General features: G+C 43.5%; 1 protein-coding gene across 1 annotated transcript in view; it reads right to left on the bottom strand.

The window, feature by feature from the left end:
- Positions 1 to 19,341: 19,341 nt before the first annotated feature.
- Positions 19,342 to 24,737, bottom strand: part of LOC128666767 (zinc finger protein OZF-like) — a 152,588-nt gene continuing 147,192 nt past the window's right edge. The window contains exon 9 of the mRNA XM_053721551.1: positions 19,342 to 23,853. Within this exon, the coding sequence (XP_053577526.1) occupies positions 22,967 to 23,853 (887 nt within the window). The 3' untranslated portion in view covers positions 19,342 to 22,966. The remainder of the gene's footprint in view (positions 23,854 to 24,737) is intronic.

The raw sequence follows: 24,737 nt of genomic DNA on the forward strand, positions 1-24,737 counted from the left end.
GGGGAGAGCAAAAGAGGGGGGGGGGGAGAGAGCAAAAGAGAGGGGGGGAGAGAGCAAAAGAGAGGGGAGAGAGCACAAGAGAGGTGGGAGAGAGCAAAAGAGAGGGGGGAGAGAGCCAAAGAGAGGGAAGAGAGAGAAAAATAGAGGGGAGAGAGAGAGAGCAAACGAGAGGGAAGAGAGAGAGAAATAGAGGGGGGAGAGAGAGAGCAAAAAAGAGGGAAGAGAGAGAAAAATAGAGGGGACAGAGAGAGCAAAAGAGAGGGGACAGAGAGAGCAAAAGAGAGGGGACAGAGAGAGCAAAAAAGAGAGGGGACAGAGAGAGCAAAAGAGAGGGGACAGAGAGAGCAAAAGAGAGGGGACAGAGAGCAAAAGAGAGGGGACAGAGAGCAAAAGAGAGGAGGAGAGCAAAAGAGAGGGGGAGAAAGAGCAAAAGAGAGGGGAGAGAGCAAAAAAGAGGGGGGAGAGAGCGAGCAAAAAAGTGGGGGGGGGGGGGGAAAGTGAGCAAAAAAAAAGGGGGGAAAAAAGAGAGGAAAAAGAGAGCAAAAAAATGGGGGAGAGGAGAGCAAAAGAGAGGGGGGGAGAGAGCAAAAGAGGGGGAAGAGAGCAAAAGAGAGCAGAGAGAGAGAAAAAACGAGGGGAGACAGAGAGAGCAAACGAGAGGGAAGAGAGAGAAAAATAGAGGGGGGAGAGAGAGAGCAATAGAGGGGAGAGAGAGAGCAAAAGAGAGGGGACAGAGAGCAAAAGAGAGGGGACAGAGAGCAAAAGAGAGGGGACAGAGAGCAAAAGAGAGGGGACAGAGAGCAAAAGAGAGGGGACAGAGAGAGCAAAAGAGAGGGGACAGAGAGAGCAAAAGAGAGGGGACAGAGAGAGCAAAAGAGAGGGGACAGAGAGAGCAAAAGAGAGGGGACAGAGAGAGCAAAAGAGAGGGGACAGAGAGAGCAAAAGAGAGGGGATAGAGAGAGCAAAAGAGAGGGGACAGAGAGAGCAAAAGAGAGGGGACAGAGAGCAAAATAGAGGGGACAGAGAGCAAAAGAGAGGGGACAGAGAGCAAAAGAGAGGGGACAGAGAGAGCAAAAGAGAGGGGACAGAGAGAGCAAAAGAGAGGGGACAGAGAGAGCAAAAGAGAGGGGACAGAGAGAGCAAAAGAGAGGGGATAGAGAGAGCAAAAGAGAGGGGATAGAGAGAGCAAAATAGAGGGGACAGAGAGAGCAAAAGAGAGGGGACAGAGAGAGCAAAAGAGAGGGGATAGAGAGAGCAAAAGAGAGGGGATAGAGAGAGCAAAATAGAGGGGACAGAGAGCAAAATAGAGGGGACAGAGAGCAAAAGAGAGGGGACAGAGAGAGCAAAAGAGAGGGGACAGAGAGAGCAAAAGAGAGGGGACAGAGAGAGCAAAAGAGAGGGGACAGAGAGAGCAAAAGAGAGGGGACAGAGAGAGCAAAAGAGAGCGGACAGAGAGAGCAAAAGAGAGGGGACAGAGAGAGCAAAAGAGAGGGGAGAGAGCAAAAAAGAAGGGGAGAGAGAGCAAAAGAGAGGGGTATAGAGAGCAAAAGAGAAGGGAGAGAGAGAGCAAAAGAGAAGGGAGAGAGAGAGCAAAAGAGAAGGGAGAGAGAGAGCAAAAAAGAGGGGGGAGAGAGCAAAAAAGAGGGGGAGAGAGCAAAAAAGTGGGGGGAGAGAGATAGCAAAAGAGAGGAGGGGAGAGAGATAGCAAAAGAGAGGAGGGGAGAGAGAGAGCAAAAGAGAGGGGAGAGAGAGAATAATAGAGGGGGGAGATAGAGCAAAAGAGATGGGAGAGAGAGAATAATAGAGGGGGGAGATAAAGTAAAGAAGGGAGAGAGAGCAAAAGAGGGGGGTACAGGGAGAGCAAAAGAGAGGGGGGAGAGAGCAAAAGAGAGGGGGGAGAGAGCAAAAGAGAGGTGGAGAGAGCGCAAAAGCGAAGGGAGAGAGCAAAAAAGAGGGGGGAGAGAGCAAGCAAAAAAGTGGGGGGGGGGGAAAGTGAGCAAAAAAAAGGGGGGGGGGAAAGAGAGGAAAAAGAGAGCAAAAAAATGGGGGAGAGGAGAGCAAAAGAGAGGGGGGGGAGAGCAAAAGAGAGGGGAGAGAGCAAAAGAGAGCGGAGAGAGAGAGAGCACAAAAGAGAGGGGTGAGAGAGCCAAAGAGAGGGAAGAGAGAGAAAAATAGAGGGGGGAGAGAGAGAGCAAAAGAGAGGGATGAGAGAGAAAAATAGAGGGGACAGAGAGAGCAAAAGAGAGGGGACAGAGAGAGCAAAAGAGAGGGGACAGAGAGAGCAAAAGAGAGGGGACAGAGAGAGCAAAAGAGAGGGGACAGAGAGCAAAAGAGAGGGGACAGAGAGCAAAAGAGAGGGGACAGAGAGCAAAAGAGAGGGGGAGAGAGAGCAAAAGAGAGGGGGAGAGAGAGCAAAAGAGAGGGGGAGAAAGAGCAAAAGAGAGGGGAGAGAGAAAGCAAAAAAGAGGGGGGAGAGAGCGAGCAAAAAAGTGGGGGGGGGGAAGTGAGCAAAAAAAAGGGGGGAAAAGAGAGTAAAAAAAAAGGGGGAGAGAAGAGCAAAAGAGAGGGGGGAGAGAGCAAAAGAGAGGGGAGAGAGAGCAAAAGAGAGGGGAGAGGGCAAAAGAGAGGGGAGAGAGCAAAAGAGAGCGGAGAGAGAGCACAAAAGAGAGGGGGAAGAGAGCCAAAGAGAGGGAAGAGAGAGAAAAATAGAGGGGAGAGAGAGAGAGCAAACGAGAGGGAAGAGAGAGAAAAATAGAGGGGGGAGGGAGAGAGCAAAAGAGAGGGAAGAGAGAGAAAAATAGAGGGGGAAGAGAGAGCAAAAGAGAGGGGACAGAGAGAGCAAAAGAGAGGGGACAGAGAGAGCAAAAGAGAGGGGACAGAGAGAGCAAAAGAGAGGGGACAGAGAGAGCAAAAGAGAGAGCAAAAGAGAGGGGACAGAGAGCAAAAGAGAGGGGACAGAGAGAGCAAAAGAGAGGGGACAGAGAGAGCAAAAGGGAGGGGACAGAGAGAGCAAAAGGGAGGGGACAGAGAGCAAAAGAGAGTGGACAGAGAGCAAAAGAGAGGGGACAGAGAGAGCAAAAGAGAGGGGACAGAGAGAGCAAAAGAGAGGGGACAGAGAGAGCAAAAGAGAGGGGGAGAGAGAGCAAAAGAGAGGGGGAGAGAGAGCAAAAGAGAAGGGAGAGAGAGAGCAAAAGAGAAGGGAGAGAGAGAGCAAAAGAGAAGGGAGAGAGAGAGCAAAAGAGAAGGGAGAGAGAGCAAAAAAGAGGGGGAGAGAGAGAGCAAAAAAGAGGGGGGAGAGAGCAAAAAAGTGGGGGGGGGGAGAGATAGCAAAAGAGAGGAGAGGGACAGAGAGAGCAAAAGAGAGGGGAGAGAGAGCAAAAGAGAGGGGGAGAGAGAGCAAAAGAGAGGGGGAGAGAGAGCAAAAGAGAGGGGACAGAGAGAAAAAGAGAGGGGACAGAGAGAGCAAAAGAGAGGGGACAGAGAGAGCAAAAGGGAGGGGACAGAGAGCAAAAGAGAGTGGACAGAGAGCAAAAGAGAGGGGACAGAGAGAGCAAAAGAGAGGGGACAGAGAGAGCAAAAGAGAGGGGACAGAGAGAGCAAAAGAGAGGGGAGAGAGAGCAAAAGAGAGGGGGAGAGAGAGCAAAAGAGAGGGGGAGAGAGAGCAAAAGAGAGGGGGAGAGAGAGCAAAAGAGAAGGGAGAGAGAGAGCAAAAGAGAAGGGAGAGAGAGAGCAAAAGAGAAGGGAGAGAGAGAGCAAAAGAGAAGGGAGAGAGAGCAAAAAAGAGGGGGAGAGAGAGAGCAAAAAAGAGGGGGAGAGAGAGAGCAAAAAAGAGGGGGGAGAGAGCAAAAAAGAGGGGGGAGAGAGCAAAAAAGTGGGGGGGAGAGAGATAGCAAAAGAGAGGAGGGGAGAGAGAGAGCAAAAGAGAGGGGAGAGAGAGAATAATAGAGGGGGGAGATAGAGCAAAAGAGAGGGGAGAGAGAGAATAATAGAGGGGGGAGATAAAGCAAAAGAGGGGAGAGAGAGCAAAAGAGGGGGTACAGGGAGAGCAAAAGAGAGGGGGGAGATAGCAAAAGAGAGGGGAGAGAGCAAAAGAGGTGGAGAGAGAGCAAAAGAGAGGGGGAGAGAGAGCAAAAGAGAGGGGGAGAGAGAGCAAAAGAGAAGGGAGAGAGAGAGCAAAAGAGAAGGGAGAGAGAGAGCAAAAGAGAAGGGAGAGAGAGAGCAAAAGAGAAGGGAGAGAGAGAGCAAAAAAGAGGGGGAGAGAGAGAGCAAAAAAGAGGGGGGAGAGAGCAAAAAAGAGGGGGGAGAGAGCAAAAAAGAGGGGGGAGAGAGCAAAAAAGTGGGGGGGAGAGAGATAGCAAAAGAGAGGAGGGGAGAGAGAGAGCAAAAGAGAGGGGAGAGAGAGAATAATAGAGGGGGGAGATAGAGCAAAAGAGAGGGGAGAGAGAGAATAATAGAGGGGGGAGATAAAGCAAAAGAGGGGAGAGAGAGCAAAAGAGGGGGTACAGGGAGAGCAAAAGAGAGGGGGAGAGAGAGCAAAAGAGAGGGGGGAGAGAGCAAAAGAGAGGGGGAGAAAGAGCAAAAGAGAGGGGAGAGAGAGAGCAAAAAAGAGGGGGGAGAGAGCGAGCAAAAAAGTGGGGGGGGGGAAGTGAGCAAAAAAAAGGGGGAAAAAGAGGAAAAAGAGAGCAAAAAAAATGGGGGAGAGAAGAGCAAAAGAGAGGGGGGAGATAGCAAAAGAGAAGGGAGAGAGCAAAAGAGAGGGGAGAGAGCAAAAGAGAGGGGCGAGAGAGCACAAAAGAGAGGGGGGAGAGAGCCAAAGAGAGGGAAGAGAGAGAAAAATAGAGGGAAGAGAGAGAAAAATAGAGGGAGGAGGGAGAGAGCAAAAGAGAGGAAAGAGAGAGAAAAATAGAGGGGGAAGAGAGAGCAAAAGAGAGGGGACAGAGAGAGCAAAAGAGAGGGGACAGAGAGAGCAAAAGAGAGGGGACAGAGAGAGCAAAAGAGAGGGGACAGAGAGAGCAAAAGAGAGGGGACAGAGAGAGCAAAAGAGAGGGGACAGAGAGAGCAAAAGAGAGGGGACAGAGAGCAAAAGAGAGGGGACAGAGAGCAAAAGAGAGGGGACAGAGAGAGCAAAAGAGAGGGGACAGAGAGCAAAAGAGAGGGGACAGAGAGCAAAAGAGAGGGGACAGAGAGCAAAAGAGAGGGGACAGAGAGCAAAAGAGAGTGGACAGAGAGCGCAAAAGAGAGGGGACAGAGAGAGCAAAAGAGAGGGGACAGAGAGAGCAAAAGAGAGGGGAGAGAGAGCAAAAAAGAAGGGGAGAGAGAGCAAAAAAGAAGGGGAGAGAGAGCAAAAGAGAGGGGGAGAGAGAGCAAAAAAGTGGGGGGGAGAGAGATAGCAAAAGAGAGGAGGGGAGAGAGAGAGCAAAAGAGAGGGGAGAGAGAGCAAAAAAGAAGGGGAGAGAGAGCAAAAAAGAGGGGGGAGAGAGCAAAAAAGAGGGGGGAGAGAGCAAAAAAGTGGGGGGGAGAGAGATAGCAAAAGAGAGGAGGGGAGAGAGAGAGCAAAAGAGAGGGGAGAGAGAGAATAATAGAGGGGGGAGATAGAGCAAAAGAGAGGGGAGAGAGAGAATAATAGAGGGGGGAGATAAAGCAAAAGAGGGGAGAGAGAGCAAAAGAGGGGGTACAGGGAGAGCAAAAGAGAGGGGGGAGAGAGCAAAAGAGAGGGGAGAGAGCAAAAGAGGTGGAGAGAGAGCAAAAGAGAAGGGAGAGAGAGAGCAAAAGGGGAGAGAGCAAAAGGGGAGAGAGCAAAAGAGAGGGGGAGAGAGAGCAAAAGAGGGGGGTACAGGGAGAGCAAAAGAGAGGGGGGAGAGAGCAAAAGAGAGGGGAGAGAGCAAAAGAGAGTTGGAGAGAGCAAAAGCGAAGGGAGAGAGAGCAAAAGGGGAGAGAGCAAAAGAAAGGGGGAGAGAGAGCAAAAGAGGGGGAGAAAGAGCAAAAGAGAGGGGAGGGAGAGAGCAAAAAAGAGGGGGGAGAGAGCGAGCAAAAAAGTGTGGGGGGGGGGGAGTGAGCAAAAAAAATGGGGGAAAAAAGAGAGGAAAAAGAGAGCAAAAAAAATGGGGGAGAGGAGAGCAAAAGAGAGGGGGGAGAGAGCAAAAGAGAGGGGAGAGAGCAAAAGAGAGCGGAGAGAGAGAGAGCACAAAAGAGAGGGGGGAGAGAGCCAAAGAGAGGGAAGAGAGAGAAAAATAGAGGGGAGAGAGAGCAAACGAGAGGGAAGAGAGAGAAAAATAGAGGGGGGGAGAGAGAGAGCAAAAGAGAGGGAAGAGAGAGAAAAATAGAGGGGACAGAGAGAGCAAAAGAGAGGGGACAGAGAGAGCAAAAGAGAGGAGACAGAGAGCAAAAGAGAGGGGACAGAGAGCAAAAGAGAGGGGACAGAGAGCAAAAGAGAGGGGGAGAGAGAGCAAAAGAGAGGGGGAGAGAGAGCAAAAGAGAGGGGGGAGAGAGCAAAAGAGAGGGGGAGAAAGAGCAAAAGAGAGGGGAGAGAGAGAGCAAAAAAAGAGGGGGGAGAGAGCGAGCAAAAAAGTGGGGGGGGGAAGTGAGCAAAAAAAAGGGGGAAAAAGAGGAAAAAGAGAGCAAAAAAATGGGGGAGAGAAGAGCAAAAGAGAGGGGGGAGATAGCAAAAGAGAGGGGAGAGAGCAAAAGAGAGGGGAGAGAGCAAAAGAGAGGGGCGAGAGCAAAAGAGAGCGGAGAGAGAGCACAAAAGAGAGGGGGGAGAGAGCCAAAGAGAGGGAAGAGAGAGAAAAATAGAGGGAAGAGAGAGAAAAATAGAGGGAGGAGGGAGAGAGCAAAAGAGAGGAAAGAGAGAGAAAAATAGAGGGGGAAGAGAGAGCAAAAGAGAGGGGACAGAGAGAGCAAAAGAGAGGGGACAGAGAGAGCAAAAGAGAGGGGACAGAGAGAGCAAAAGAGAGGGGACAGAGAGAGCAAAAGAGAGGGGACAGAGAGCAAAAGAGAGGGGACAGAGAGCAAAAGAGAGGGGACAGAGAGAGCAAAAGAGAGGGGACAGAGAGAGCAAAAGAGAGGGGACAGAGAGCAAAAGAGAGGGGACAGAGAGCAAAAGAGAGGGGACAGAGAGCAAAAGAGAGGGGACAGAGAGCAAAAGAGAGGGGACAGAGAGCAAAAGAGAGTGGACAGAGAGCGCAAAAGAGAGGGGACAGAGAGAGCAAAAGAGAGGGGACAGAGAGAGCAAAAGAGAGGGGAGAGAGAGCAAAAAAGAAGGGGAGAGAGAGCAAAAAAGAAGGGGAGAGAGAGCAAAAGAGAGGGGGAGAGAGAGCAAAAGAGAGGGGGAGAGAGAGCAAAAGAGAAGGGAGAGAGAGAGCAAAAGAGAAGGGAGAGAGAGAGCAAAAGAGAAGGGAGAGAGAGCAAAAAAGAGGGGGAGAGAGAGAGCAAAAAAGAGGGGGGAGAGAGCAAAAAAGAGGGGGGAGAGAGCAAAAAAGTGGGGGGAGAGAGATAGCAAAAGAGAGGAGGGGAGAGAGAGAGCAAAAGAGAGGGGAGAGAGAGAATAATATAGGGGGGAGATAGAGCAAGAGAGAGGGGAGAGAGAGAATAATAGAGGGGGGAGATAAAGCAAAAGAGGGGAGAGAGAACAAAAGAGGGGGTACAGGGAGAGCAAAAGAGAGGGGGGAGAGAGCAAAAGAGAGGGGAGAGAGCAAAAGAGGTGGAGAGAGAGCAAAAGAGAAGGGAGAGAGAGAGCAAAAGAGGAGAGAGCAAAAGAGAGGGGGAGAAAGAGCAAAAGAGAGGGGAGGGAGAGAGCAAAAAAGAGGGGGGAGAGGAAAGAGCAAAAGAGAGGGGGGAGAGCAAAAGAGAGGGGGGAGAGCAAAAGCGAGGGGGGAAAGCAAAAGAGAGGGGACAGAGAGGGTATAGAGAGAAAAATTTAAATTAAATAAAGTACGAAACCCCCCCAACTAAATTACAGAAAATAAAAAAATAATTACAAGAATTTTAAAATAATTACACCTACTCTAATCCCCCTAATAAAATAAAAAAGACCAGAACTAATCTTTACTAAGAAGTTACTACACTGCACGACCTTATGGGAACTACATTATAAATTGACGGTCCGCTGGCATTTAGTTCCAGCCACACTACATCAGATTTATAGCTCCCACCTTCCCATCTGCTGGAGAGGTTGTGGGCAATTAGGGACCCAGGCCCATATTTGGTGGTTTTGTCCTGGGATAACTCCAGTCTGGACCCAGATCTCTGACATTCTACACTCATTAGGTATCACTTCTACGCTAAACCCACAAACCTGTTTACTTCATCTAGACTTCCCGAATTTATCACCTGCGCAAAAATCACTGGCCATTTACATACTCATGTCCACTAAGCTAGAAATTGCGAAAGCCTGGAAGCGTCCTACTCCCCCCTCCATCGCACAGATAGTAGCAACTGTTAACTTTATCCTAAAAATGGAAGCATACTCTTACTCTATGCAGGACAAATTAGACTTATATTATGAGATTTGGACACCCTGGTGGGAAAAATTCCCCCATTGAAACAAATCGAAATATATTGAAATATACCAAAATATTTAGATAGCCATAGTAACCCTGCTCCTCGCCTATCCCCCCCCCCCACACTGACCCTCCCTACCACCTCCTCCAAGGCCTTCCTAACTCTATACTTTTTCCTTTTTCTTATTTTTTTTTTTTGATCTGAATAAACTCTGAGAGATACTGTCTACAACGTAGAGAAAAGCTAATTGTGAAAAGCAACTTTTTTGTGAAGTAGGATTGAAGATAGTTGAGATTATTGTCTGTTTATTTAATTCCATTTTCCACGGATTACAATAGTGGAAGTCCTTATTTTGAATATTTCGAATATTCTGAATGTTTTGAATGTTCTGAACATGTTGAAAATTACTTGAAAACGTCTTCCGTAACATGTTTATTATTGTTGTATGTATCTGAGGAATTTTCCTCTTTCACGGAATTGTTGCATATTTTTTGTTATTTCTGAATTTTCTCAATAAAAAATCTTTAAAAAAAAAAAAAAAAGCCCCCCAAAATAATAAAATTCCTTACCCTATACTAAAATACAAATAGCCCTTAAAAGGGCCTTTTGCGGGGCATTGCCCCAAAGTAAAAAGCTCTTTTACCTGTAAAATAAAATACAATACAACCCCCCAACATTAAAACCCACCACCCACACACCCAACCCTACTCTAAAACCCACCCAATACCCCCTTAATAAAAACTAACACTAACCCCCTGAAGATCACCCTACCTTGAGACGTCTTCACCCAGCCGGGCACAAGTGGACCTCCAGAGGGGCAGAAGTCTTCATCCAATCCGGGCAGAAGAGGACCTCCAGACGGCCAGAACTCTTCGTCCAGACGGCATCTTCTATCTTCATCCATCCGGAGTGGGTCCATCTTCAATCCAGCCGACGCGGAGCATCCTCTTCAAACGAAGTCCAAGTGAAGAATGAAGGTTCCTTTAAATGACGTCATCCAAGATGGCGTCCCTTGAATTCCGATTGCCTGATAGGATTCTATCAGCCAATTGGAATTAAGGTAGGAAAAATACTATTGGCTGAAGCTGAGAAAACCTTGAAAAAATGGAAAGGGCCCCAATGACACTGACCCAAAGATAGTCCACAAGCCTTGCAGGAACTATACACGACTGAGCCAACAAACCTCCAGGAAACACTGTCGCCAAGCAGTCGGTCCCAAACACCACACCCCTTACTAGAGAAAGGGATCATACTACCGTAATCTACCACAGAGGGAAAAGACACGGATGAACATCCATCAAGGACTCCAGAAACACCCTAAATAGGGTACAATGAGTCCTAAATAAAATACAAGGCAAAAACCTGAGAAACCGGGCCAAGCTCACAGAGACCCAATCAGTCTCGAAGAAACATGGGAAGGCAATGCTAAGACCCCAGATTGTACAGAAACCACGGGGTAGGACCGGGAATCTGAAACAGAGAAGAGATCTTCTCCCAAACACAGTGCAACCGCACCCTAGAAGACAACTGAAGACGAAAGTTCCCAGAGTCACAAAGGTCGCTCAGAATATCTAAACCTTCAGAAACCGAAACCATGTGCATCACAAATAAGTAAACACCAGAGTCAAAACACTGCATGCTACAGTCATCCAAAGATGATTCTGAAATTCAAAAACTTGCAGGGCAAGAGCAGCTGAAGATAGCTTACAAACCGTCAGACTGCTAAGCATCCACTAAGCAGTGGACACATCACGGGCTATCCAAGAGCCACCAGTCCTTCCCACAGATCCTGAACGGGGAGAAGACACAAAGCCCTTAAGGAGGCTCACCGTACCACGAAGACCCGAGGACGAAGCAGCAGAGCAACAGATCCCAGATCCTGCTCCAAACACCAGACCAGCCCAAGCGACAGGCATGTCTGAAAGACAGGGGAACAGAAAAAAAAACAACCACAAGCCCCCATGGAATGGAAAGAATGGGACGAACTCACCCATCCCAACAGAGATTGGGTGTCAATCCAATCCACACTTTCAATATAGTTACTCCCAAGGAGAACCCCCTAGGACATGAACAGAGAAAAGTGCAGTAGCTCCCTGAGAAGACCTGGCACAACTCTCTATAACATTCCCGACATGGAGACTTCAACTTCCTTAGTTGGAACAGAACAATCCCCAGAACAGCAGACTACTATCCCCTAGCACCTGTTCCAACCTCCTGCACACAGGGCAGGACAACGACCCTCCAGAGAGAGGAAAACCCCACCTCTTAAGGAAGACAGACAAACTACCCCCTCAAAGGGGAGAGCACAGATAAAGGACAGTGCACATGCCCACAGGACAAGAAAGTCAGTCAGATCAAACCACAGACCGAATGAAATTCATCCAGACACCACTGTTGATCCAACAGAGAAAAAACTCCCTGAACACACTTCATAAAAGTCCATGTGCAAACTATTGTGTCACAGAACCACCACAAAGTGAAAGAACATTCACTGTGAAGAACATGTAGCCTTAGCTGGAATTGAACTCTTAACTATTAGCTTACAAGCCCGCCAAGCCTACAACTAAATCATTGCGGGACACTGTCTAAGGACTAAACAGGCCATAAGGAACATGCCAGCACCCGAAGGTGAACGAAAATCCTGGCTCAGCTGCTTGCAGGCTCAATGAGCTAGCCATTAAGCCAAAGCCTGTGTTCCAGGGAAAAACTGGGTCGCCCCAAACCAATCCGCAGGATCATAAGTCTCCAGACATCCATAAGGATCCAAGAGAAGAACCCTGCGCCCGGGCCCCAGAATGGTTTAAAAACAAACAACACCCCAGGGAACACAAAATACCTCATCTGAAGGAATCAGACCTCACAGAGGAAGATATCTAGACTAAACCGGAGAACGTGAACAAGACTCACTCGTAATTCCCAGCCCAAGGGAAGAGACACCCCTAGCAGGAGTCCACCCTCCAAAAATGAGCTAGGGTGCGACAGAGCCGTGCAAATACTCTAGAACCCAAGGGCGTCAAGCACAACACACAGGAAGTCCAAGACCAAGGGAAAAAAACAAGGACAGAGTCACTTCGGTAGAGAGTAGAACAAAGGCTAGTCTCCATAGTCCTCTCAGGATACATAACCAGAGGACCACAGCCAAGGAAGAATGCAGAGCATCCCAAACCCCGGTAGAAAAAAACCCTAAGCGAAGCTTGGAGAAGGAGACAACACAGCCTATCATCCCTCAGTGACACTAACAAATATTCCTCCTGCTGCCGGGAGACAACACACTCGCTCTCCTCCACATGGCGTTTGTTTAGCAGTTCAGCCAGTCCCTCCACATAATCCTCTTGAGAAAGTCCTAACGTTATAGGACGAAACGCGTTGAGTTCATCATGCCTCCTACGTCAATGACGTTCACCGACTCCAGGAAGCTGTTTTTCCACACTGGGGCAGCGCACACCACGGACACGGCTGAATCTTGTTTACCATCTCTCCCTGGTTGACTCTGGACCTAAAGACGCCAGGAGTGTCGTTTATCTTGCTTTTATTGATCTTACATTTTGTAAGTGTATTTGTATTGTGCACAATCTTCTTTTGATTAACCCAGTTTTACCCTTAGATTGGGATGCGCTGTGTATCTTTTTTTTCAATTCTAATTAATAGAAGTAAATTGGAATGTTGTTTAAAATTGTATTCTCTATCTGAATCATGAAAGGAACCTTTTGGGTTTTATGTCCCTTTAAACCATTTTTGCAGATTCCAAAATAATTCAGGAAGAGTACACAGTGTTCTGCATTGTCAGTATAAATGACTGTCCAAGAGTGGGAGAGAAATTTACTAAAAGCATCTGAAGTATAAAGATAAGTGGGGAAGCATAAATGTTTCTATTTGTGGTGATTTCTTTGGATTTAAGAACTATTTAAACAGGGGCATGATCAGATGAAGAACATTATAGATTTGATCAGATTTAACTTTAGGGATAAGAGATTCTGATATAAAAAAGGGATCAATACGAAGGGGTGGAGCCGGTAGCGGTTAAGATGGCCTGAGCTCTGAGTAAGCCTTTATCATTTAGAGGCATAATTGCCATCATATTTGGGCTTTTTAGAGCTAACCGGGCATCGGAAGTCTGCTCAACACTAGCACAACCTGGGCAAGTGCCATTTGGGTCCTGTGTGCTGCTCACCGCAACGCAACAGCCATATCAGTCAGAGGAGTTGCAAGGCCGCAATGACGGAGCAATAAATAAACATATAACTTCTCCGACACAGCCTTGGAGGTTTTGAGAGCGGAGCAGAGTGCCATCTTCCACTGTCGGATGACATAATAATCGGTAAGAGTTCGTCTAGCACACACTGCTTCTGTGACTGAATATAAACGGGACATATTAGCCTCAGAACCGAGATCACTCACATAGGACACTGTCAGCATTTTAGCTAATAGCGGCTCCCTGAAAGGAGGTATTAAGGTGTCATCTAAAGTACCGTGGAGCAGGCACCATTATAAAAGTGGCATATATACACATTAATGTGTGCGCTATCCTCACTGGTCATAGAAATCCTCCTAGGCCTAAAAAAATTGTTCATGCATGCATAACAGTCAGAGCAAAGGGCCTCAAGCAGCCACATTTTATCTACCTCCCATACAACAATAAAGATTCCACTTCACAAGTGACTATACTTTATGGAATAAGATCTATATATATTGTGTGCTACAGATCTATCTCAACACCTGCTGTGGTCAAGCGGACATAATACTTGCAACTCATTGGGGCACTGTTACTGATATATTTAAAGAGACATACTCTATAAAGAAACAGTCTTTAACAAATGGCCTCCAAGAGAACCGCCAGGACAGACAGATTATCTAAGCCAGCAGTAAACAAGAACTCCTCAGTGGCTTCATACTTTAACCCATCTGAGAGCGCCAGTATATCAATATCTCAAACTTCTGTGTCAGAGATGAATTCCCCACAAGCTCAGGAGTCACTCCTGTCCTCACAATCACCCAGTGTGGTACAAGTTCCTTCGACTATACTGTCCACTTTACCATCCAAGCAGGATATGGCGGATATAGTGCGAGCTTGTGTTCGTGAAGAACTTTCTGACCTAAAGCAAGACATCAACGCAATAGGTTTTAGAGTGGAGGCGCTGGAAGACAATAATGACTCATTCAGAGAAGATATCGAAGGTTTACAATCACAAGCAGAAACTTTTAACTCCACTATTGAGGCTCTCCACTCTAAGAGTGGATTTAGAGAATAGGAGCAGGAGGAAGAATTTAAGGATAGGGGGTACTCGAATCAGTCCTTCCTCAGGATTTACCCACGTATCTCCCTGCTCTATTTAATCACCTAAGAGGGAATGCTTCAAAAGAAGAGATCCCATGGGACAGGGCACATAGAGCTCTCAGAGCTAGACCTCCTGATTCTGCTCCCCCTAGGGATATCATCATTAAATTAAAAAATTATAGGGACAAGGAAGAACTCCTTAATCTTTCGAGAAAAAAACAGCCAATTAGGTTTAGAGGAACGGTGATACAATTTTATGCAGATCTTTCACAAAGAACTTTACAAAAACACAAGGAATTTGCACCACTAACACAAATACTATGTAATAAACGCATACCGTACAGAGGGGGATTCCCCACACAACTTCTAGTCATTCATGAAGATAGAAGAGTAATTTGTGACGATATAACAGATGCAGTAAGATTCTGTGAAATCCTGAATGTAGACCCACCAGACATGAGCAACCTTTCCTCTTCAGGTCCTTCAACGATCACTCAACAGAGAAACCGGAATAATTGGTCTCTCACACCAGCTAAACAACAAAAGCGTCCTTCATCTGCTCGTAATCTGGAAGCTGGTCTATAACCATCAATGGTATCAAGTCTATCTCCAACCCTACATTCTTCGCGGTTTAATTATCGCTAAATTCATTACTTGACAGTGGACTGATCTCTATATTCTTTTATAGTAAACAGGACACTTGCTTGAAAGAAATAAAATCCATCATGAACTTCCGATGCGTGAGTATGTGTATGTATATTGTCAATTCATACTAAAACGACATACAGTGTTGTTTATAGAGACATTCTGTGAACTCTGTGGTCAGACTAACTCCGCCTAGTAGAAGTCATAATCAATATGAACATTTTAGTTATGTTAATTGCTCAGTGTAAATGTTTTTCTATGCATACTTTGTTCTCAGATATAGTATTCTTTACTATTTTTTCACCAAAAGCCAACATAGTTTATAAGTTAAGCTTACATTTGTATCCCCTTCTTAATTTTGTTATTTATCTCTTTTTCACATTGGTGTAAAGGTTGTTACTTTGCCTGCACTAATGGTTTACACATGGTTTTCAAATGCAGCCCTAGGGCTGACTGAGTCAAGAATTGAAAGTTATAGTTATTTTTAGGATTCTTTTAGTTATGTTGTTAAACACAGGTTACCACAACTACAACTGTTTCGTGATGCTTTAAGGTTACCTAGCTTACTGTATGCTCATGTCTCATATATGCAATCTATAACAAATGTGCCCAAAATGGATACTATTTTTGAACTGACGTAATGGCCACTAAACAAAAAATATTCCCTCTCACAATTATATCCCAAAATGTTAAGGGATTTCTGTCGCCTTGCAAAAGATCAAAAGCACTATCAGATCTACACAAGAGAAAGGCTGACATTCTTTTTCTGCAGGAGACACATTTTAAGAAATCACAGATCCCTAAATACTTTGGTAAACACTACACCCAACATTTCCATAACACTGCACCAACTAAACACTGCGGAGTTAGTATCCTAATTCGTAAGCATATTCCTTTCTCCATTCTACAGACAGCCAAAGATAGTGAGGGCAGATTTCTGGGAATAGCAGGTTTACTGTATGGTAATCCAGTTACACTGATTAATGTTTACGCTCCTAACATTCGCCATCTGCCCTTCTTTAAGACCATGTTCCGGAAATTACTTGATATTTCTAAAGGTCCAATATTTCTTGGCAGAGATTTTAATTTTCCTTTTCAGCCAGCAATGGACTCTTCTAACCCCCAACTTAGAACTTCAAAACGCACTTTGTCTTATTTGTGGAAGGCAATGAGAGATTATAATATGTTTGACATTTGGCGATTCACTCACCCTTCCACAAAGGATAACACTTTTTATTTGCACCCCCTCACAATCCTACAGCAGGCTAGACTATATATTACAAGTTCAGAGTAGAAACTCCTTGAAGAGGTGCGCTCGGGAAAGAAGGTAATCGGAGTAAATCCAAAATGTCCAATAGAAGGCAGCTCTTCCGAGACGTGGAGGGACGATGAAAGTATCTATAATGGGAGACAGGAAGGCGCCAATAGGGTGATATCGCCACAAACAAAACTAAATGTGGGGAGGGTGAGAGCAATACTCACAAGCGGAGCGGCTCCGCTTGTGAGTATTGCTCTCACCCTCCCCACATTTAGTTTTGTTTGTGGCGATATCAACCTATTGGCGCCTTCCTGTCTCCCGTTATAGACTATATATTAACTGATCAATCAGGGCTATCTTTAATAACAAACTCCTCTATCACACCTACATCCTGGTCTGACCACTCAGCGGTCACAGTACAGATAGCATGGCCAAATACACCTACTAATCCTTATATCTGGAGACTTGATAACTCTCTGCTAACTTATCAACCTTTTCTAGAACACTTGTCTAAAACAATAGTAGAATACTTCCAAATTAACAATAATTCAGTAAAGGATCCATTCACTGTCTGGGAAGCACACAAATGTACCCTTCGGGGTGAGTTTATAAAATATAAAGCCCACCTCCAAAAAACTTCTAGACAAAGTTACTCAAATTTAACTTCCGATCTAGCAAATATGGAATACTCACACAAAAAAGACCCCAAAAATGCCAACATTCTACAGGAAATCGGTAAAATTAGAGAGCCGTTAGAAATCTTTCTGGCACTGGAATATCAAAAAATATCTATAAAGTTAAAACAAAAATATTATCTAGAAAGCAATAAAGCCGGGAAGATGCTGGCTAGAACCCTAAAAAGAGTCAGGTTAAAATCGGTCATTCAGAAACTCAAAACTACACAGAACACTGTAGTATGCACAACCCCCGAGATTATTGACCAGTTTCATGAATATTACTCCAATTTATACAATTTGCATACTAAGGGCTCACCAGTAGGCCCAGACCCTGCAACTTTAATTCAAAACTACTTAGACACATGTGATCTACGTTCACTATCCCCTGAACAAAGGGAGGCGCTAAAATCTCCAATATCCACAAATCAAATCCTGGCAGCAGTAAAGGATTTGTCACCAGATAAAAGCCCAGGCCCAGATGGCTTTTCCGCCAAATACTACCAAACATTTGCCTCGATTCTTATCCCTTACTTATATACCTTATTCAATAATATATCCAAAACTACCCAATTCCCTCCCTCGATGTTGGTAGCCCACATTATAGTGTTACCAAAGCCGGGGAATACACCGGATACACCGTCACATTTTCGCCCTATTTCATTACTTAATGTTGACACAAAAATTTACGCAAAAATAATAGCAGGTCGTCTGAATAAATGACTTCCCCAGTTGGTACATTACAACCAAGTCGGCTTTACTCCATACAGAGAAGCCAGAGACAATACCATTAAAATTCAAACTTTAATAGATTATGCTGCTAAAACAAAACCCCCCACTATCTTTGCGTCCATGGACGCGGAGAAAGCTTTTGATCGCTTAAACTGGAAGTTCCTGGAACAGCTCTTGATTAAATTTGGTTTCCCAGACACTTTTATTATGAAAATAATGTCCCTTTACAACACCCCAAATGCGAAAATTAGGTTAAATAACTTACTATCTCCAACCTTCTCTATACACAACGGCACTAGGCAAGGATGCCCGCTGTCTCCTTTGCTATTGGCCTTAGCTATGGAAGCTCTAGCGGCTAGGATTAGGAATAACCAAAAAATAATGGGTTTAACAATCCACAAGAAGAATTATAAAGTTTCTCTATATGCGGACGACGTCTTTCTGACTATAACTAATCCGCTCACTTCGCTACCCGAATTACACTCTGAGTTCCAAAATTATGGCAGGGTATCAAATTTCAAAATTAACGCTTCAAAATCGGAATTTATGGGAATAGAGGTCCCCATCTCTACACTTAACCACATACAGTCAATTTATCATTACAAACTTCAGAAAAACTCCCTAAAGTACCTGGGCATTCAAATCACAAATGACCCTCAGCAAATGTACAACGCTAATTATGCTCCCCTATTGCAAAAGATACAACAAGAGCTACAATCCTGGCACAATAAAACCTTATCCTGGATAGGCAGATTGAATGCCATAAAAATGACCATTCTACCCAAAATTCTATATATATTTCAAATCATCCCAATTAAATTACCTAAACCCTTCTTTAACAAGCTCCAAAACATATTAAACAACTACTTATGGAATAACAAACGCCCTAGACTTGCTAAAGCAATTATATATAGATCTAAACTTAAGGGAGGGTTGGGAATGCCAAACCTCTACTATTATTTCTTAGCAAGCACTCTTACACGGATTATTGATTGGTGTAAACACGGTAATCATAAAGCATGGGTAAGACTTGAACATGACTTAGCGCAAAATACGCAAATAGGTGCAAGCTGCTGGTTACCACACATACACAGGACTATACACGCTTCTACCTCAGAAATAACTAAACTAACTTTTAAAACATGGGACAATTGTCTTGGTAGTTTTCCCACGATTTCTGATATACCATCCCCCTTAACACCTCTTAAACACAACCCAGAAACACAGTTACCTTTATCCACTCATTATGTAAGGAACTTATCTTTACTAGATCTCATTCCATGCTGCATGGCCATGGATAATAAATCTCTTAAAGCTAAAGTTGAGCTGCAGGAAAAATGTGGATACTTTTTCACCTCATGGTTTCAGTACTTTCAAATAAATCATTATCTCACTACTCATACCAAGCATGCACAATTCCATAGATCTTTAACCCCTTTTGAATCTATATGTAAATCTGAATCATATTCAAAAGGTTCACTCTCCATGATATATAAATTAATATTAGAATACCACTCCAGAAATCTCCCGCCTTATACTACTAAATGGACAGACGATTTTCAAATTGACTTATCCTCTGACCAATGGGCAAGAATTTTCAATAATATGAGCACACACACATTATCCATTGCACAATTTAAAACTATTGCACAGATGGTACTATACCCCAACTAAACTAGCTGCTATGTATAATCTTAGTGATAATAAATGCTGGAGGGCATGTAGAGGAGTGGGAGACTATCAACATATTTGGTGGACTTGCCCATACATTTGCCATTTCTGGAGAGAAATACATTTAGCGATTAAACAAGCAACTAGCCTTGAAATCCCTTTAGACCCCACCATATTTTTATTTAATAATATCCCAAAAATTAAATGTAAACTAAGACATGATCAATTGCGCGAGGAGACTGATCCCTAGGAAATGGAAAACAACAGAGATCCCCTCGATCAAAGAATGGCGCTCCTTAGTTTCTCATACTTTGTCAATGGAATGCTATCATTATGTTATAACGAATAGATTGGATGAGTTTTTAAATATAAATTTGTTATGGGAAGAATATTGTAATTCTATACAGCGTAGCGAACAAAATATACCTTAGGTAGAAAGATAAGTTAAGCACTTATATTTTACAAAATCTGGTGTTTTTAATTGTTAGAACCTATTATCACAAAGTACAGTGATATACTATAGGGAGTTACAATTTAAACTGTCATAATCATTATTAATATCCACCCCCATAAAAATTAGGATGTCCTTTCTGATGTTGTCAAGAATAATTTATTTTGTTTACACCCTCATCCTGTGATACAAGGAGTACATTGTAACTTGTGTTGTTTCTTTGTTTATTTGTCTGTTTTTGTACTATTTTTCTTAATAAAGAAAATTTTCACAAAAAAAAAAGGGATCAATACATGAAAGAGAAAATTTCGCTCTAGAAACACAGGTGTAATCTTTACCCTCAGGGTGGCACAGTCTCCACCCATAACAAACCAGTAATCTTGAGGACAACTTAGCAAAACCCATTTTCTCAAATCTTCCCCAATATCTAGGAGTACCCCTCACAGGGGGCCTTGGTTTATTATTATCGTTTATTTGTATAGCTCCGCAAAATTCCATAGAGATGGGTACAAAGATAGGGGTATACAATGACAAGGATTTGTGAAAAATACAAAACATAAAAAACTAAACAAATCTAGTACAGGAGGAAGAGGGCCCTGCTCCAGAGAGCTTACAGTCTACAGGTTGTGGGTGCAGAGATAGAAGGTTTGGGGTAGCTTGTCACATGGATTGTAGTTGCAACAGTGAGTCATGCAGTTCAAAAATTACTTTGGTTTGAAGGAGAGATGGTAAGCCTCTCTGAATAGGTGGGTTTTCAAGTAGCGTCTGAAGCTATACAAGGTTGGAGACAGTCTTAAGAAGCGGGGTAGAGAGTTCCAGAGGACAGGGGCAGCATGTGAGAACTCTTGGATGTGGGAGTGGGATGTAGCTATAATAGGAGTGGAGAGACGTAGGTCAGAGGTTGATGAAAGAGGACGGCTCGAAGAATATTTGGAGATGAGAGAGGAAATATTGTTGGGAGTGAGGCTGTTGAGTGCTTTGTAAGTTATGGTTAATACTTTAAATTGTATTCTGGAGTGCATGGAGAGCCAGTGTAGAGACTGGCAGAGCGGAGCTGCTGATGTAGATCGATGACGTAGGTGGATGAGTCTATCTGAAGCATTTATAATAGATTGATGGGAGGAGAGGCAGTGTTTTGGAGGGCCATTTAGAAGTAGATTGCAATAGTCAATGTGTGACAAAATGAGGGAATTAATTTGTATTTTTGTAGTTTTTTGAATAAGGAAGGGACGAAAAGTTGCGTAGGTGTGAATGGCAGGATTTGGTAAGTGCTTTTATATATGGGTTGAATGTGAGTTCTGAGTCAAGGGTGACTCCCAAGACAGCGGACCTGGGATGAGGTGTTGAGAATAGAGTCACTGACCATCAGAGGAATGTCAGGTGTTGGATGTCTGGAAGAGGGGGGGGGGAGTTAAGAAGCAGCTCAGTTTAGGACAGATGGAGTTGGAGGTAGTATGAGGACATCCAAGAGGGAATTGCAGTGAGACATATGGAAATCTGGTTGAGTAAAGAGGGAGAGATATCAGTGGAGGAAAGATAGATTTGGGTATCATCAGCATATAAGTGGTACTGGAAGCCAAAGGAGGCTATACGTTTTCCAAGGGAGGATGTATAGAGAGAGAAAAGCAAGGGACACAAGACAGAGCCTTGTGGTACTCCAACTGAGAGAGACAAAGGATTAGAAGATGTGTTAAAGGAAACTGAAAACAAGCGGTTTTAGAGATATGAAGCAAACTAGGAGAGGGCTGTGTCTCGGATGCCAAATGAATGTAGAATTTTTAGGAGGAGAGGATGGTCAACTGTGTCAAAAGCAGGGGATAGGTCAAGAAGAATTAGTAAGGGGTAGTGGCATTTTGTTTTAGCCGATAACAGGTAATTTGTTACTTTAGTGAGCGCGGTTTCTGTTAAGTGTTTTGGGCAGAAACCAGATTGTAGTGGATCAAGTAAGGAGTTAGTTGTGAAAAATCGAGTTAGGCGATTGGTTAAAGAGGTGAGTTAGGATATGGGTTAGTGAAGCAGAGAGAGAGAGGGAAGAAGTTGTGACGGAATAGGATTAAGTGGGCAGGTTGTGAGATGAGCTGAAGAGTTCTGAGACTTCTTCCTCTGTTACAGGAGGAAAGAAACAGAGTTTTTTTAATAAAAGAGGTGAGTAGGTGTAGATGTCTTTCCTAATGGTGTTAATGTTATTTTTGAAATGATCAGCAATATTCTAAACAGTGAGTTTGGTAGTGGGCGGAGGTGCAGGCGGGCGTAGAAGGGAGTTAAAAGTTGAGAACAACTTTCTGGGGTTGGATGAGTGAGGTATCAAAAGGGAAGAGAAATAGACTTGTTTGGCCAGGCTGAGGGCAGAGTTGTGTGACTTAAGGATGAATTTATAATGTAGGAAATCAGAACGGGTTGCGTGATTTCCTCCACTGCTGTTCAGCAGCCCATGAACATTGCTGAAGATATCGTGTCTGTTTGGTGTTCCACGGTTGTTGTTGAGTTATTGATTTACAGTAAACAGTGGGGGTGCAGCTTTGTAAAGTGTTGATTTTAGTGCTGAATTATATTGCCACAAGGTTTGGGCAAGAGATGGATGAAATGTCAAAGAACAGAGGATTCAGTTGAGTGGAAAAGTCTGTGAGATCCAAGTAATTTAAATTCCTGTAAGGTAGCAGTTTTTGGGGGCTTGCAAAGATGCAGCAGGTAGAGTAAGAGAGAAAGTTAGTAGATGGTGGTCAGAGAGAGGAAAGGGAAAGTTAGAGAAGTTGGAAACGGCACAGAGATTGGTGAAGACCAGGTCAATTGAGTTGTCTTCACAGTGGGTTGGAGATGTTGTCCACTGGGACAGTCCAAAAGAGGTGGTAAGGGATAAAAGTTTAGAGGCAGCAGACATGTTAGGATTGTCAACAGGTATGTTGAAGTCACCTAAGATGAGAGAAGGGACACGCATCCTATTGCAGAATGGGTAAGTGGTCAAATTAAAATCTCCACTTAAAATAATATTCATGCCCAAGTAAGGAGTCAGGACCTGTAATCATTTATCCCAGAAGCCTATCAGTTTCTGGTTAGGTGCATAAACTATATATTAATGTCTCCATTTTAACCTGATCTATAAAAAAATCTACAATTTCAATAAAGAAGGTTGTAAACAATACAATGTGAGATTTTTTTTAACTCTATAGTAAAAACTGTTATGGATCTATAGTGGAAATGGAAACCAACACTGCTATTTTATAGAAATTAGCAATCGAACTTCAAAAGGAAAAATATTATTTTTGTGATAGCTAGGAGGAATTATCCTACTCCAGACAAGGACTTTTGGAGCCCTCTTGCAATTTTGATGTTAATGTAGGGGCTCACGCTGTACATCTATATACCTGGTCAATTTAAATTCCAGATAGGGAAGCGCAATCACTTCGGTGATCACCTGACTATAATGTCCTCAATAGTATCTAAATTAAAAGTATCATATAAATAAGGGCTTTTGGATATATTTTTAAATTTGATCTGCACATGGGTGTTCCCATGAACCTCTACTCAAATAAATGCATATTTTTTATACCAGGTGACCACTTGGCTATGCAAACCTACATAGGGACCCCATATCCTTCCAGGCATGACAAACATACTGGGCCACATCGTAACCACTTGAGGTGCAGAAAGGGCCTCAAATAGCTCCAAAAGTGCACCTCCCAGAGGATCACATGTAGTCATCATCAGCACTATTCATCAGGTATTGTGTGGGTGACAACTACATGTCCCTCTGATTTAGGAGGTTAAACTACTTGATTTCTTTTAATATGAATTCTCTGATGCCTAATAAGAGTTGATTTCTGAGTAAAACATTTATCACATTTAGAACATAAAAATCCTTTCTCCCCTGTATGAGTTTTCTGATGGTTAATAAGAGTTGATTTCAGAGTAAAGCTTTTCCCACAGTCATAACATGAAAATGCTTTCTCCCCTGTATGAATTTTCTGATGCGTAATAAGAGTTGATTTCAGCGTAAAACATCTCCCACAGTCAGAACATGAAAATACTTTCTCCCCTGTATGAGTTTTCTGATGCCTAATAAGAGTTGATTTCTGAGTAAAACATTTCTTACATTCAGAACATGAAAATCCTTTTTCCCCTGTGTGAATTTTCTGATGCGTAGTAAGAGTTGTTTTCAGTGTAAAACATTTCCCACATTCAGAACATGAAAATGATTTCTCCCCTGTATGAATCTTCTGATGGACAATAAGATGTGATTTCAGGGTAAAACATTTCCCACATACAGAACATGAAAACCCTTTTTCTCCTGTATGAATTTTCTGATGAACAGCAAGATTTTCTTTACGAGTAAAACATTTCCCACATATAGAACAGGAAAATGGCTTTTCTCCTGTATGGATTTTCAGATGTCTATAAAGATGTGATTTCTTGAGAAAACATTTCCCACATTCAGAACATGAAAATCCAGTTTCTACTGCATGAATTTTCTGATGAGAAACAAGGTATTCTTTCCGGGTAAAACATTTCCCACATATAGAACAAGAAAATGGCTTTTCTCCTGCATGCATTTTCTGATGACTTAAATGTACCATGTGGCTTCTTTGATTTTGAAGATGATTGAAAGGAGCATCTGCACTCTGACTATGATTATTGCAATTTGTGAATTCACCTGTTGATAAGAAAGAGAACGGGAGTAAAGTTATTTATGACTGACATAATTAATTTATCTTGAGAACATTTTAGCTGTTATGAATTAATATCTTCTACAAGGGTAGTGGACCGGCTATGACTCCTAAACCATTCCCCAGCTCCACACTATGGCTGCAAGTGATGGTAACGTTTCCAATTCTTATAATAAGAGCCGGAATGGAAACAATATTTTAGATAGACTTTAATAAATTCATTCTAACGAACATACGCTATAGCTTACTTTTTAATATACCAATGAAATTCTAATTTCTAATGGTTTTAACTGTTGTACAAAATGAAGAGGCAGCCCAAAAATACAGAATCAATTGTGAAGTGGCCACATGACGTTTTAACCCATGATTTCCCAAATAAAGAGGTTAAAGTGAATGTAAACTTGAGCTTTCATTCATGAAATGTTTAGTATATACTTCTTTTCAGAGATATTTAACATGAAAGGCGATAAGGATAAGAGCCTATCCTCCTCCTGCCATATTCAGCAATTGATTGACAGATGACTCATCTGCAATCAGCTAATCGTTGTTTACCCCCCAGGGCGTTCAGCCCCTTTGCACAAACGTTACGGCCTGGGGAAACAACGATTAGTTGATTGCAGATTCATCTGTCAATCAATTGCTGAATATGCGCAATACGGCGCCATATTGTAACATCAAACCACCATAGTTAATCAGTTAACTTAAAAAGGCTTAGCGCATTTATATCACAGTAGAGGGTTAATTTTAAAAGCGCTTTAATATGCAACATGAGTGCTTATTGTTTGTGTGCATAAAGCATTCAGTTTATTTTTTTTTAGAATATTGCATTTATACCATATATTATTGACTTGTAATGAAGACCATTTTATAT

The sequence above is a fragment of the Bombina bombina genome, chromosome 7 (genome assembly GCF_027579735.1).
Source record: "Bombina bombina isolate aBomBom1 chromosome 7, aBomBom1.pri, whole genome shotgun sequence".
Lineage (NCBI taxonomy): Eukaryota > Metazoa > Chordata > Amphibia > Anura > Bombinatoridae > Bombina > Bombina bombina.